Here is a 12,544-nt window from a genome sequence, read left to right on the forward strand (position 1 = left end):
AACCTCTCTCTCTCTCTCTCTTTCTCTAGTTCTTTATAAAACGCTTTGAAGGTTCTCCAAATTAATTTTTTCATTATTAAACAAGCATTTCAGATTCGTTATCTTACCTTTCATAATGTCTGCGAGTACATGTAGCAGCACTTGTGCTTCCAGGGTTACCACCTAATTCATCATAAATATGTTTCCATTGTCGACGGGCTGTTATCTGTAAAAATGGCAATGGAAAATTTAATCTTGCATCTTTACAGATTCTACAGCGTTTGAGTTCACAACAACAAATGCATGTGTGACACTTTCAGAACAGCATGTACTACAAGAACAATAAAAGCCCCTACAGACTATATAGAGCACACAAAGCTCTGGGTGTTGGGTTTCTTTTTTTTTTTTTTTGGTAAGTTAACACTATGCCTATTTTCTCTCGCTCTAAAATGGAGAGATCTGACTGATTCATTATCAAGTCACAAGCAATCCAGCCTCACAAAAGAGAATCTCAATCAATATAGGGTCATTAACCATAAGAAGTTATGCAGACAAATCCCACGGTGAATTATGAAAATGAAGCTAGACCCGCACTCAGCACAAATAATGATTACGTAGTTATTTTAACTGAATTAGAGAAAATAAATCTGCTGCAAAACCCAAATCCACCACAGAATTCTGTAAATCCACAAAAGCAGAGTCTGTAACTCTATAGGTTACAAGCTGTTTATTTTTATCCATTTATGTCAGTAGAATATATAGATCAAATAGTAGTGAAATCTTAACATACTCCAATCTTAATATTTGAGCTATGTATTTTATTGGACTACTCTGATGAAAATAAACATCTTGTAACATATTGAGTTGCATACCACGGCTCTGTTTTTTGTACAGAAATTAGGATTATACAGAATAACAGATGGAAGACCTGGCAAAAGAATTGTTTCTGAATACCACTTCATTATTTTATATATTCCGCTATATTTAAAACAGGAAGAAAAGCAGGAATAGGACAAGCACAATAGATCACCCTCCTCTGCCTGCAGCTCATAAAAAAGGCCAGTGGAAAATTGTGGGGGCAATTTGGGGAGAATTTTGTCATTTTCTGTGGAATGCTGTGGATTTTAATATATTCAGCCCTGGAGGCTTCTTTGGAGTTACCCACAGAGTAGTCAATGGCATTTACTGAGGAGCTAAAGGCAGCAATCAGAAGAAAACAAATATTACAACTTGCAATCTGAGGCCTGTAATTTTAATCTGAACAAGAGGAGATAGCTACCATCATTAAATATTACAGGGTAAAAGGTATTTCTTTCTAGCTCTACATAAAAGGAAAATCCTTCCTTTGCTGAAATCATTCTCTGAAGCCAAAAGGCTGGCTGGAGACTTAGCATTTGGTATCGTTACAGTTCCTCCAAGTTCATTGCTTGTGCAGTTCTCAGAAAACATCAGCACCAGCTCCAACTCACTACTAGTACTTAGTAGTGCAGATAAATTTGGCACAAATGAATTAATGAAACTAAACACTCATCTGAAGAAAAAAGTTCATTTTGAATTCCTTACAACATCTCTTCCCCAAGCTATCCACACTTCAGTCTATTATTTTTACTGAAGGGGTTGAGGAACAGGAATCATAATGAGCTGTAACTCCTGGGAATATTAAAGGATGCTCCTTCTGCAACCTGAAAGGTCAAAAATCATTGGATCAAGTCCCAGGCTGTAAAGGAAAGCTTGGATGGAAAGCTACTTCTGGTCCTGCCTCCCACACTTTTGTTATGGGTCATTGGGACAGGCAGCAGAATAAGGCATAGCCAGAAAGCCCTTGCCTTTCGATTGCTCCCCAGAATCAAAGGTCCCCCAGGGGCTGTTGCAAGAGGCCTTTTATCAAATGTAACCTGGCAGCCTCACAGGCTAAGGGAATAAAAGTGCTCAGAGCTATACTGTGAGCTGCGCTATGCCCTCCTAGAAAGCCCAGCCCAGCTGGCTTGCAAGGCTTTGGGCCAGGACTTCATCTTTGATTAAGTACAGTGGGGCTGTGGCAGAATCTCTGAATGAAAGCAAAGGATTAGTCAGCAAGAGAAGGACAGCAAGTCCCCTTTTTAAACATGCCCATGCTACTACGAAGCACAGTGTCCATTTTCAAAAGGAACACAGCAGCCTCAGAACCAAAGTCTCATTAACTATGAGCCAAATCCAAAGTTGATACTCAAGCTGGAACAATAGCAAACACAACTTTCCTTAAGGTGAAAGGGGAATTCCTCTGAAGTCACTGGACACTGGTGTCCACCTCCTCTAGACTGTTAAAAATAATAGTATTTACACAAACATTTGTCCAGCTTTATCCAATTCCGCCTCTGCAGAGGATCAGAACTCCTTGGCAATTAGCAGAGTTGTGTCCTCCCACGTATAAATTTGACATTCCCTGAAATAACTGTTATTCTAACCAAGCCTGTAGATGAGTTTTCCCCTGCTTTGGAAAGTTTAGTTTTTATGCTTAATAAACTTCAAAGGACTAAAGTAAGTGATAAATTGCATCCTTAAACAATCTGAACAAAATGCAGTGTTGTGGAAACCTCACAACTGCCATGCAGGGCAGCACTGCTCGAGCTGGATGCTCATGCTGGTCGCGTTGAAATGAAGGACTGCTTGCTTTTTTCATTGAAGTCTCTCCCACCCACCTTAAGTGACGATGAACTTCTCGAGCAGCCAGGAAAGGGCAGTGCCTGGCAAAGTTTTGCTCATGGTTACTGTTTGTATCAAAATACCTGCCTTGGTTGCTTTTACACAGTGGTTTTCTACTCTGAACTGGTTCATATGTGGTCCTTGTTAGTAACACACCCATGGCTGGGGCACATGAGAAACAGAAAGGCAGGTAACAGAAAAGTGCAAAAATATTACAATGTTTTAGTTGGCTGAGCAGGGAATTTCCTGTAAACACATTCACAAGTGTCATTTTTAGGGGCATGGAGCTTTAGTAAAGTAAGACTAACTAACTAACATTATGCAAAAGCTTTAATAACTATTTCCTAAGCACTTTCCTTTCACACTTCTAGTAAATTCACTTTCAGTTTCTTGACTTCAGTTGACCTGCTGCAGTAGACAACATACAGAGGACAAAGTTCTTTGCTGCTTTAGTTCTCCAATTTGTTTTTCTCTGCTCACACCAGTATATACATCTCTTGTAGTGTCTGCCACAATTCTAAGAGCACAGGATGCTCCAGGCTCACCAACCAATCAAGACAATTGCAAAGGCCAGCCTAATCTCTGGCAGCTTTCCATCCCAATGCTGGCTTCAGTTTTATATATAGTGGTCTTCTGGTTTGCAGACCCTTCCCGCAGTTTGCCCCAGCCTACAGCTCCACAGTCCCAGTCCATGGCCACTGGGATTCAGGGGCATTGAAAACCTGCATGCCATCTTTCCCTGTCAGCAGAATCTGGAGTCAAGCAAGAGACTGCTCAGTCCAGGGATCCATGAGCAGATTTGGATCTTGTTCCTGTAAGCACGGTATTAGGCTGTGACTGGTACTCAAAAGCAACCAAATTAAAGCAATGATCTTATCTATTAAAGTAGAGGACTGCTTATACAAATGCTTTTAATGGTATCTTCTGCTTTGAGGAATATATGATCTTCTCCATTGCCAATCCCAGCTTCTTGCTCCCAATTGAATGGGGGACTTTCTGGTCATGGTACATGATCTTTGTAAGGCTCTTCAGAACAGAGCTCTGGCAATTAGGAGTTTGGCATTCCACTGAGATATCAGTTCCTTTGGGCCCGCCCAGACACAGAACTTTTGTATGCATCAATCATTAATTTCTAAAAACTAAAGCAATTTACTGCTGCTTCCAGAAGGCAGCAGCTAAATGGGATCTCACTGACCTTCAGTGAAACTTAAGGGTTAAGATCCACCCGATTTTCTTTTTGCCCTTTATCTTTCTAAGACATCTGCAGGTTAAGCCCATTCAGCATGACAGCCTTTCACAATATGCCAAGGCATTCCTCCTGTGCTGGCTCAGAAGGAAAGAAGCCACCTCAGGACTTGCCAAAGACAACTCTTGAAATAATTCTTGGAAGTTTCCCATCTCTGAACATCTGCATCTTTTACTCTCTTGACTTAGGGTGACTGACAAAATTCCAGTCCATGGTTGTTAAACGCCACTGCAGCTGAGCCCCCTGGAATGTGACTTTTCTTCCAAGGATTTGGGGACATTTTAAATCATTCATTCTGTGAGAGCCTGCTGCAGAGAGTGCTTTCCAATGCACTCTCTTACTACGAGCAATAAAGATGCTTATTTCATCTACTTCACTGGAGAGAAACATGATCCCACCAATTCAAAAGAGACAGTTTTGTCTGTAAAGGGTTTAGAGCAATTTGCATGGGATCCTGATTTTATTAAGGCTGTACTATGTCCAATCAGAAATACATGGGAGTGTGGTATTACTGCTACGGAGGACAACTAACTAAGAATTAGTAACCAAACAGATAATGGAGAAATAAGAAATGACTCTCACAAGCAGTCTAACTGGAGAGCCATTAAATAAAAGCATATGACACACAATGATGACTTGACACTACTAAATATCCTGTATGTACAGCTAATGGTCTCTGCTACCACATTCATTCCAGTATCTGAAACATAAGGAAATACAGACAGATAGTTTAGAAAGTTATTCTCTGCACTTCAAATGCAATCTCTGGCAAGTTTCGTTCACTTTTAGATCCTTAAACAACAGGTCATACATTATTCTGAGAATATTTTTCAGCAAAAGCTGAAAAACACTGTACATAGCCTCTGCTTGATTATCATTTTTAAGATCTCATAATGGCATCTGTACATGTACAAGGCGGACAGGGCAGGGGTTGAAACTGAAAATGGGCCAAGTAGCACTTTCTGCCAAACATGAGGATGTAAACTGCTATAACTAGGGAAGTTTCTACACTCACTTCTAAGAAACTTGTCACCTAACCACTCCAATTTCCAATATGTGATTTTAACCAGTACATAATTCACTGCCAGCTCAGAAAGCAGCTGTTGCACGCTGAAGACAAATATCTCCTTGTAAGAATTCTTCTATTTACAGAACTTCCAAGAGAAAAAGCTGAATGCACAAACCAGAAATGTGAAATTTTAAAAACAAGGTAAAGATGATGAAACCATTATAAGAGACTGATCCAAGCCAGATGGCAGGGTCTGGTCCATACAGATAAATATGCTAATCAGGGTAGGCTCCTGTCACCCTAAAACTGAAGAAAGCCTTTGCTCTGTGCCTAACTTCTCATCAAAAATAGTGCAAATGAATCACAATCACAACAGCTTGTGAGAGTGGTGGAATCTCGCTGTTACTGAACTACAGCACTCGCTTGAAATTTTAAATATGGGACTACGTAAACCTGCCTAAGATTCTGGAACTGAGGTCCACATTATCCCAGTCATCTGTTGCCTTCTTGAAAAAGAAACCAAATTCAGGAGTCTCTCATTGATGCTCACCATAATGAAATATATACAGACAAATGCAGTTTGGCAAGCTCAATGAATACAAACCAGCCATAAATTTCTAAAAAAAACGAGTGTGTACAGGTCAAAGTTTTGCAACAGATAACTCTAAAGTTCAGGGAATACAAAGCAAAGGCACATCCATACTGAGGGTGAGATGTTAACAGAAAAGGATAACATCAAACAGCCTCCATGTGCAACCCGAATCATATCAGCATGGTCCTCCCAGCTTCAGCTCTTTCACAGAAAGAGAACAGAAGCCAATCACAGCTGTAGAAACAGCCCACACTTCAGCAGAGATGCTCCCAAACCAAGGCTGGACTCCCAGGTATGTCAGACAGCTTGAGCTTTTACTGCTGTTTTCATCAAAGGTGGCAAATTCCCCTAGACAACTGGGAACATCTACCACCAAGGAAATGACAGGAGAGAATCCCTTTGAGAGAAGGATGGACTGATGCTACCCTGTATGAGTCTCATGTGCGTGAACTTTCCCCTCTGATCCTCTCACATTTCTTCTCACATAGTCCGCTGTTGTCGGTAAACCTGGCTCTCTGACATCTTGTTCAGAAACTCATCCTCCTGTTCCTGCTCCCTCAGGCACTGAGGTTCACCTTCTTCACCATCTCTAGATCCTCCTGCCCTCGCTCATTCTGGCACTAGAACTCAGCATTCTCCAGCAAGACCCCACTTTGGCAGCCCTCCTGTCCTCAGTCTCACCAAGGAGATCTGAAATGCTGCTGTCTTCCTGACTGCTCCAAACATCTCATTCCCCTTTCAGCCTTCTCTCGGGCTCTGGATCAAGATCAAGATTTTAGCCCTTGCTTTCATTGTGCTTTACAACTCACAGCAATTATTGTTGGCTCATAATTTCTGTAACGATGTATCTATGGTAGCTATTCATGCATATATACTCCTTAGCACACCTACGCACACTCCTCTACATAAGTATGGTATGTGCTGGTTAATGAAAGATATAGAAATAACATAAGCCAAATCAAGCACGTGTTTTTGTTGAGAATGTCAGATTCCGTGTTTCACAAAATCCTAGCTACACCCATGCTAATAAACTCGGGTTGTTAATTTACAGAACAATATGCTTTATTGTAGGGAAGGAAAACAGTGAGTTCTGTATTCTGCTTCGAGTGACTTTCAGTCTCCTGATAGTGCATTTCTTCTTGTCAGTTCTCTACAGCACAGATATGTCCCAGATTACTTCGTAAACAAAGCAAAAATAATTTCTTTCATCCAACTGCGGCAGGAACTGAACAACTTAATCTGATCATTGTGTGCAAAGAAAATATTTCCAATGACGACATCTTCCTATGTCAATTGGTTTTTATTACAGATGTCATCTCTATGTGCCATATTAATGCAGCTCTTTCTTCTCTTCTCAAGATTTTAATCTAAGTTTGTTGCTCTAATATTTTATTGGTTTAAAATACATGCTGTAAAATCCATGGCCTTCAAATTTTCCTGTAAGCTAAAAATAAACTGCTCTTGTCAGATACGGTTAGCTGATAAAAAGTGTCAGAGACTTTTCTGAATTACTTTGATAACTTCCTGTTTATGTGGTACTGACCCTCGTCTAATAAAGTTCTTTTACAATTGGAATAACAGAAGATACTGCAGCATACTATTCCTTAATGGACAATGCTGATTACTTTTGAAAGCCTTTAATACATTTCCCATATTAGACATGAACAGATGTCAGGGATGTTGCCAAGTGAAATTTCTTTTATGCAATCTTGGCTTGTTGTACAATAATAGCCCTTTCTCAACATGGGAAAAAATTACAGACCCAACTAATTTCCTTGACAGGGAAGAGTTACATATGTTTTCCACTTGTAGCTTTTACGACAAGTTTACAATTTTGCCAAACCTGGAACTAATTGGGACTGTTTCCAAAAATGGTCCAATAAACCCACACTGTGTACAGCTAGCTTAAAATGCAGCAAATGATTGTTTGCTTTTACATCTTTTTTTTTTTTCTAACAGGGAAAAGTCAGATTGCACAATTATTTCATTTAAGTTACTTAAACACTTACTGTTTCATATCCTCCCAGTTTTTGAGCAGCTTGAAACATAGTCCAAAGGTTAACTGTTAGAGGGACAATAAGTATTTAGATAAGCATTGCATTAACCAACATATTTCAAAGAAATGTAAATTAAACAGTTCTTTAAAAAGTAGAAAAAAAAAAAAAGCTCACAGCCCCTGAAAAATCTCCTGTGAAACATTTTCCAAAGAGGTATTTACATAATCTGAAAAGTAAATATTAGCCCGTACTATATATATATATTTAATTACATATAAGAGAACATACTTAGATTCCTTAACAGGACTGGAAAAATACACTGAGACAAAGGTAATGGGCTCATTTGACTTCACTGATAAGAAGCACAGTACAATGAGACTGTAGCATGTTTCCAAAACTTTGATAATAAAAATTACTCACTGGGGAGAATGTTGCTTTTAATTATTTGTTTAATACTGATTTTATTAGCAAGCAAGCATGAGCCACATACTAGCTCACAGAGAAAGCCTATCGATTAAACAACAATATCCAATATTTACTGCAGCTCAGATAATGGCCTCCATAATCAATAAGCAATAAGCTGCATTCTAATGGATCCTGTGTAAATGAACCCGGGGGGAGCACAAATGAAAATTTCCATAGTAATTATGTGGCCATGCCTTGCCCATGGCTGTGGGGTGAAAGGAACAGAGGTAACTCCTTCAAAAGGCGTGCTGGGAGCTGCTTGTTGCTTCCTGCATAATTTCTTCCCTCTCACTTCTCATGCTGGCCTTATTTTATTTTATTCTTTTTGTTTTATGCTAATTGACAGCAGAAAAACTGATGTCACAGCTTTATGTAAAGGCAGTGCACTGTTCCTCCAGGAAGCAGCGGTTCCCAAAAGACATGCTGTTTTCACTTCAGGCCAGACTCAGCAATAATGCTTCAGAACACAGAGGACAGGATCTCCTCTTCCACGGGGGGATGCTCTGATGCAGTGTATACACTGCTCATTCCCACTAACCTATTTATATTGGCAATGTTTGTACAAGTCTTGCTGGACAAATACAGAGCCCTGTCCTGCAAACATTTCTGCTCTTCTCAGTGTACTTAGTCTTGGCATTTAAGTATTTACTGGATTAGGCCCCTAATTTATAATGAATGACAGGCAACTTTCAGTGTATTTCAGCTATAAGTTAGGAGAGGGCCCTACCTTGTATGGGGAATTTTAGAAATAATGCCTAAGCTTGTCTTTCAAGCCCACCATGCCCCCATGTGCAAGGGAGCACAGAATAAAATGGGGAGGGGGGAGAAAAATCCTCTTTTCAACACAAAATGTTCTGAAAGCCTCATTGAACCTTGTATTGCTTCAAAGCTATCAAGAGCTTTGCTTAGGCCTTGATTTAATCTGAATCAATGCATAATGCAACGAAGCTGTTCATAGTACATTAATTTTACTTCCATTTCAAGCAGCCAGTTTTCAGACAAACATTGTAATCATTCGGAGTTATATAAGTTTATAATGGCTGCTGGAGGCCTGTTGCAATCAGTGCCAATTGCTATTAGGTATGTAAATTGTTATGTAAAACACACAAGTTTGACATTCTTCATCAAAATAACACATGGTTTTAATCTGCGAGATAAATTAGAGTAAATAATATTTCAATCCATAGAGTTCTCCCTTTAAGGAAAAAAAGTATCAATCAGCCTATAGATAAGGAAAAAAATACCCCCTTCTACAGCTTTTGTTGGAAACTCTACATTGCACTGCAATATTTATGTAGAATTTAGTTACAACTGTATCTTCTCCACCTACAATTGCTTTACAGATTATGGCACTACAAACTGTACATGCCAAAGCAATTTTAAACACTGCATTCTGTATTAAACAGATACAGTCTGGTTTTATATTCTCCAAAGTCAGTAATTTATTAACTATAAACACATTTCTGGGCTGAAAAATCTGATCCCTTTTGTGCCTTTCTTGACCACCTTTAAATGTCCTCCTTTAATATTTGTCCTTTCATAAAGAACATCTGGGCACAATAAACATACGTCATGTTATTAACTCAGAAGAAAGGCATTACAGACGCTGCAGATTTACAAAACAGAAAACTAGAGAGTTTTCAACATGCCTATTTCTAGTCATAATCAGCGGATTTAAACCTATAAATATCCAGCAGCAACTACCCCAAGAAGGAAGAGATGCAAATCTAGGCATATGACAGTAAAATGCCTGGACTGGAAAATGTGTAGATATAAACACAGTCCCCCCATCCATAAGGATTTAAAACAGGCTCTGTGTGCAAATACTTTCTCCAGAGAAGCCAAACCGTTCTAAAATGTCAACAAGAAAGTGAGAAAAAGGATACTTACTCTGCTTAAAACCTAAATAGGGTATTCGTTCAATTGGTGTTTTCCTTTCTTTCATATATTTATAAAGTGCCACAAGGAAAGCCTGCTCATCAGCTCTGCATTCTTCACCTACGGCAATCTTTGATTTATCCTCACTTGAGCCTTTTTTACAGTTGCTGTTGTTACTCTTGGGTTTGGGCAAAGCTGCCTTAGCCTCACATTTTACCTGGGAAAAAAAGAAGATGTCATATCAGATCTGGGTAACCTTTAATTTTCACTTAAAGAACAAATACCCACTCCCAGCAGAATGGATTGCTGAAAAAAAGGAGGCCAAACCATGCAACTGTGTTTGAGGGGAAACAAAGGAAGCTATTTTTAGAGCTAAATGTCTTGTTCTGAATCTTAGTCACAACATTTTTAAATAGCCACATCTTTAAATCATTATAACCCATTGGTAATGCTCTCCAGATCTGCATTTTTATGACTATACATTGCTATGTCACAGACAGCTCCCATCTCTCACATACACTTGCCATTAGCAAGTCTAATAATAACCTTTGTTCCAGGACTGACACTGAGCATTGTCAACTCCCGCAGACAACCCTTGGAGTTGAGGGTGCTCAGCTCCTTCCAGGAACGCTCAGCAGTCAGCTCGGAAAAGACTCATTTTTCTCTCCTCTGGCCCACCAAAATAGACGCAGGTCTTGGCAGGCCTTACCCAGGCAGAACCCTCAGCACACACGAGCGGAGGTTCTGCTGTAGCACAGACTAAGTCAAAAGGGCTCAAGCATCTGCTTGAAGTTAAGCACAGCCCCAGGTACTGAGGTACTGAAGGAAGAGACTGGTTACAGCAGCCTGTCCCACTGGGCTCCCACAGCCCCAGTGCACGTGAGTCCCACAGCCCCCCACTGGCCTTCCCAGCAGACTTGTCAGTCAGGAAGACAACATATTGCAACCACTTTAACCTCTCATCAGTATTCAAACCCAGGAACCGGCTTCATCTTGCAGTTCATCTTGGAGATAATCCTCACATGGAATCAATCAAATTACAATTTGAGCACTCACATAATTTAAGTGAAGCAAAACCAAAAGAGCAGAACCTTGCGAAAAAAAGGGGGTTTTCAAAACCCTCCAAGGTGAGACCAATGCGTGTCCAGTGAGAAGCTGCCCACTGAAAGGTAAGGGAAGTGCTAACACGCTGTCTTTTGGGTTTGCAATGTTCTGTCACTGCTTGCAAGCACTGTGAAGAGCCTTCTGCAGCTCCACACCTGAACCAAGAGATGTCCTTTGTGCTCCAGAGTGAGTACCAAGAGCCAGCACTGGGTATCTTGAGAGGAGAGGAGAGGGAGCAGCACATCTTGAAGAGCTAGAGGGGAATTATCGTCAAGCAAAATACTGACCCTCCTTCTTCTGCTTCCAACCAGGTGCTTTGTGGGCACTTCTTGACATTTTGGAGGTAAGTGCTATGGCCAAACAACAAACATACCACTGGAACAACCATTGCTTATTTTATCTCAATATAGATACCTTGTACTCAGGCACAAGGAAAACAAGATCTTTTCTTCTGCATTGCTCCAAGACATTAAGTCTGCAAAAAGCACTGGTTAGGGTCAGCTATCTCCGCAGTTTTCTACAGACACTGGGCAAGGCAATGCTAGAGGGGAGAAGTGGTGGCACTTATCTGAGATACTTGATGCCACTGAAAGCTCTTCCTGTAGGACACTGCAGGGTACACGCTTGCTCTGCCCAGGAAACACACCAGGTACAGGAAAGTGGACTTCCTGCCGAGTTTTTCCTCATCCCTTACTCCTGAAGTTTGCTTCCTGTATTGCTCAATAGTCTCTGGTTGCACGTTACAAAGAGATACTGTCTTCTCATGGCACAAGACACCATGGTTTGCCTTTCAGTAATAGATACGCTCACCGATTGAACTTTGGTAAAGATCCTGGGTTTCATCCAAAACTCAATGAAGTTGAGGGGAATTTTTTCCTACTAACTGAACTTTGGATTTCATCACTTCACTTTTCAGTTCAGAGCTGTAATCCCTTGACTTTTTTATTTTGCCTCCTTGCAAAACTGTTTAATAGCTTCCCATATAAAGTTTAGATTATATTGTCAGAACGTTCAGTGCTATATCAAAGACCAGGTTAACACTTCCAGTGCAAACCCATAATTTCATTAAATATAGGATTTTTAATTTGAACTGCAAGTACGTGCAAGCTAACACGTGGAGTAAATTCACTGGACCTGAGAACAGCTTCTCAAGCTCTGAAGCTCTCTTGCTTGGTAAAGTCAGTTAGTCAGTCAGTCAGTTTGTCTGCCAGTCAATCACAATCTTTGTATTGTGTTTTAATTTTTGAAACCAAGCAATTCAACTGCGCTTGCAAAGACAGGCTGGGCATAAATGCTGAATCAAATGAAAGCTCACTTCTCTGAAAGCAAACTAATGGTAAGGGATGTTACTCCCAAAGAGACAAAAGGAAACAAAGAAAGTATCATATAAAAAAAGCCACTGGGAGTGAGAAACTCCATGCTACACATGATGTCCTTTCCAGCACACAGAGAAGAGAGGTCAAAGCGCCTGTGGACCTCAAAGGTGCCAAAATGCAAGGAAAGGCCTCCAAGCAGTGCCAGGTTCAGAGGAGCTCTGATGAAAATGAAACATTTCACCTGCGCATGTTGGAGGCGAAGACTCATTTCTGGCA

The 12,544-nt window shown here is 40.3% G+C and overlaps 1 protein-coding gene across 1 annotated transcript in view; it reads right to left on the bottom strand.

Moving 5' to 3' along the window:
* The window catches only part of ARID5B (AT-rich interaction domain 5B), a 121,580-nt gene that overhangs the window by 21,177 nt on the left and 87,859 nt on the right, over positions 1-12,544 (bottom strand). Inside the window, exons 8-10 of the mRNA XM_042818281.1 lie at positions 9,861-10,065; positions 7,518-7,570; positions 108-205 (exon numbers count right to left, since the gene is read on the bottom strand). Of these exons, the coding sequence (XP_042674215.1) occupies positions 108-205; positions 7,518-7,570; positions 9,861-10,065 (356 nt within the window). The remainder of the gene's footprint in view (positions 1-107; positions 206-7,517; positions 7,571-9,860; positions 10,066-12,544) is intronic.

Source organism: Centrocercus urophasianus, unplaced genomic scaffold (genome assembly GCF_019232065.1).
Source record: "Centrocercus urophasianus isolate 14NV4802_14NV808 unplaced genomic scaffold, USGS_Curo_1.0 seq_17, whole genome shotgun sequence".
NCBI lineage: Eukaryota > Metazoa > Chordata > Aves > Galliformes > Phasianidae > Centrocercus > Centrocercus urophasianus.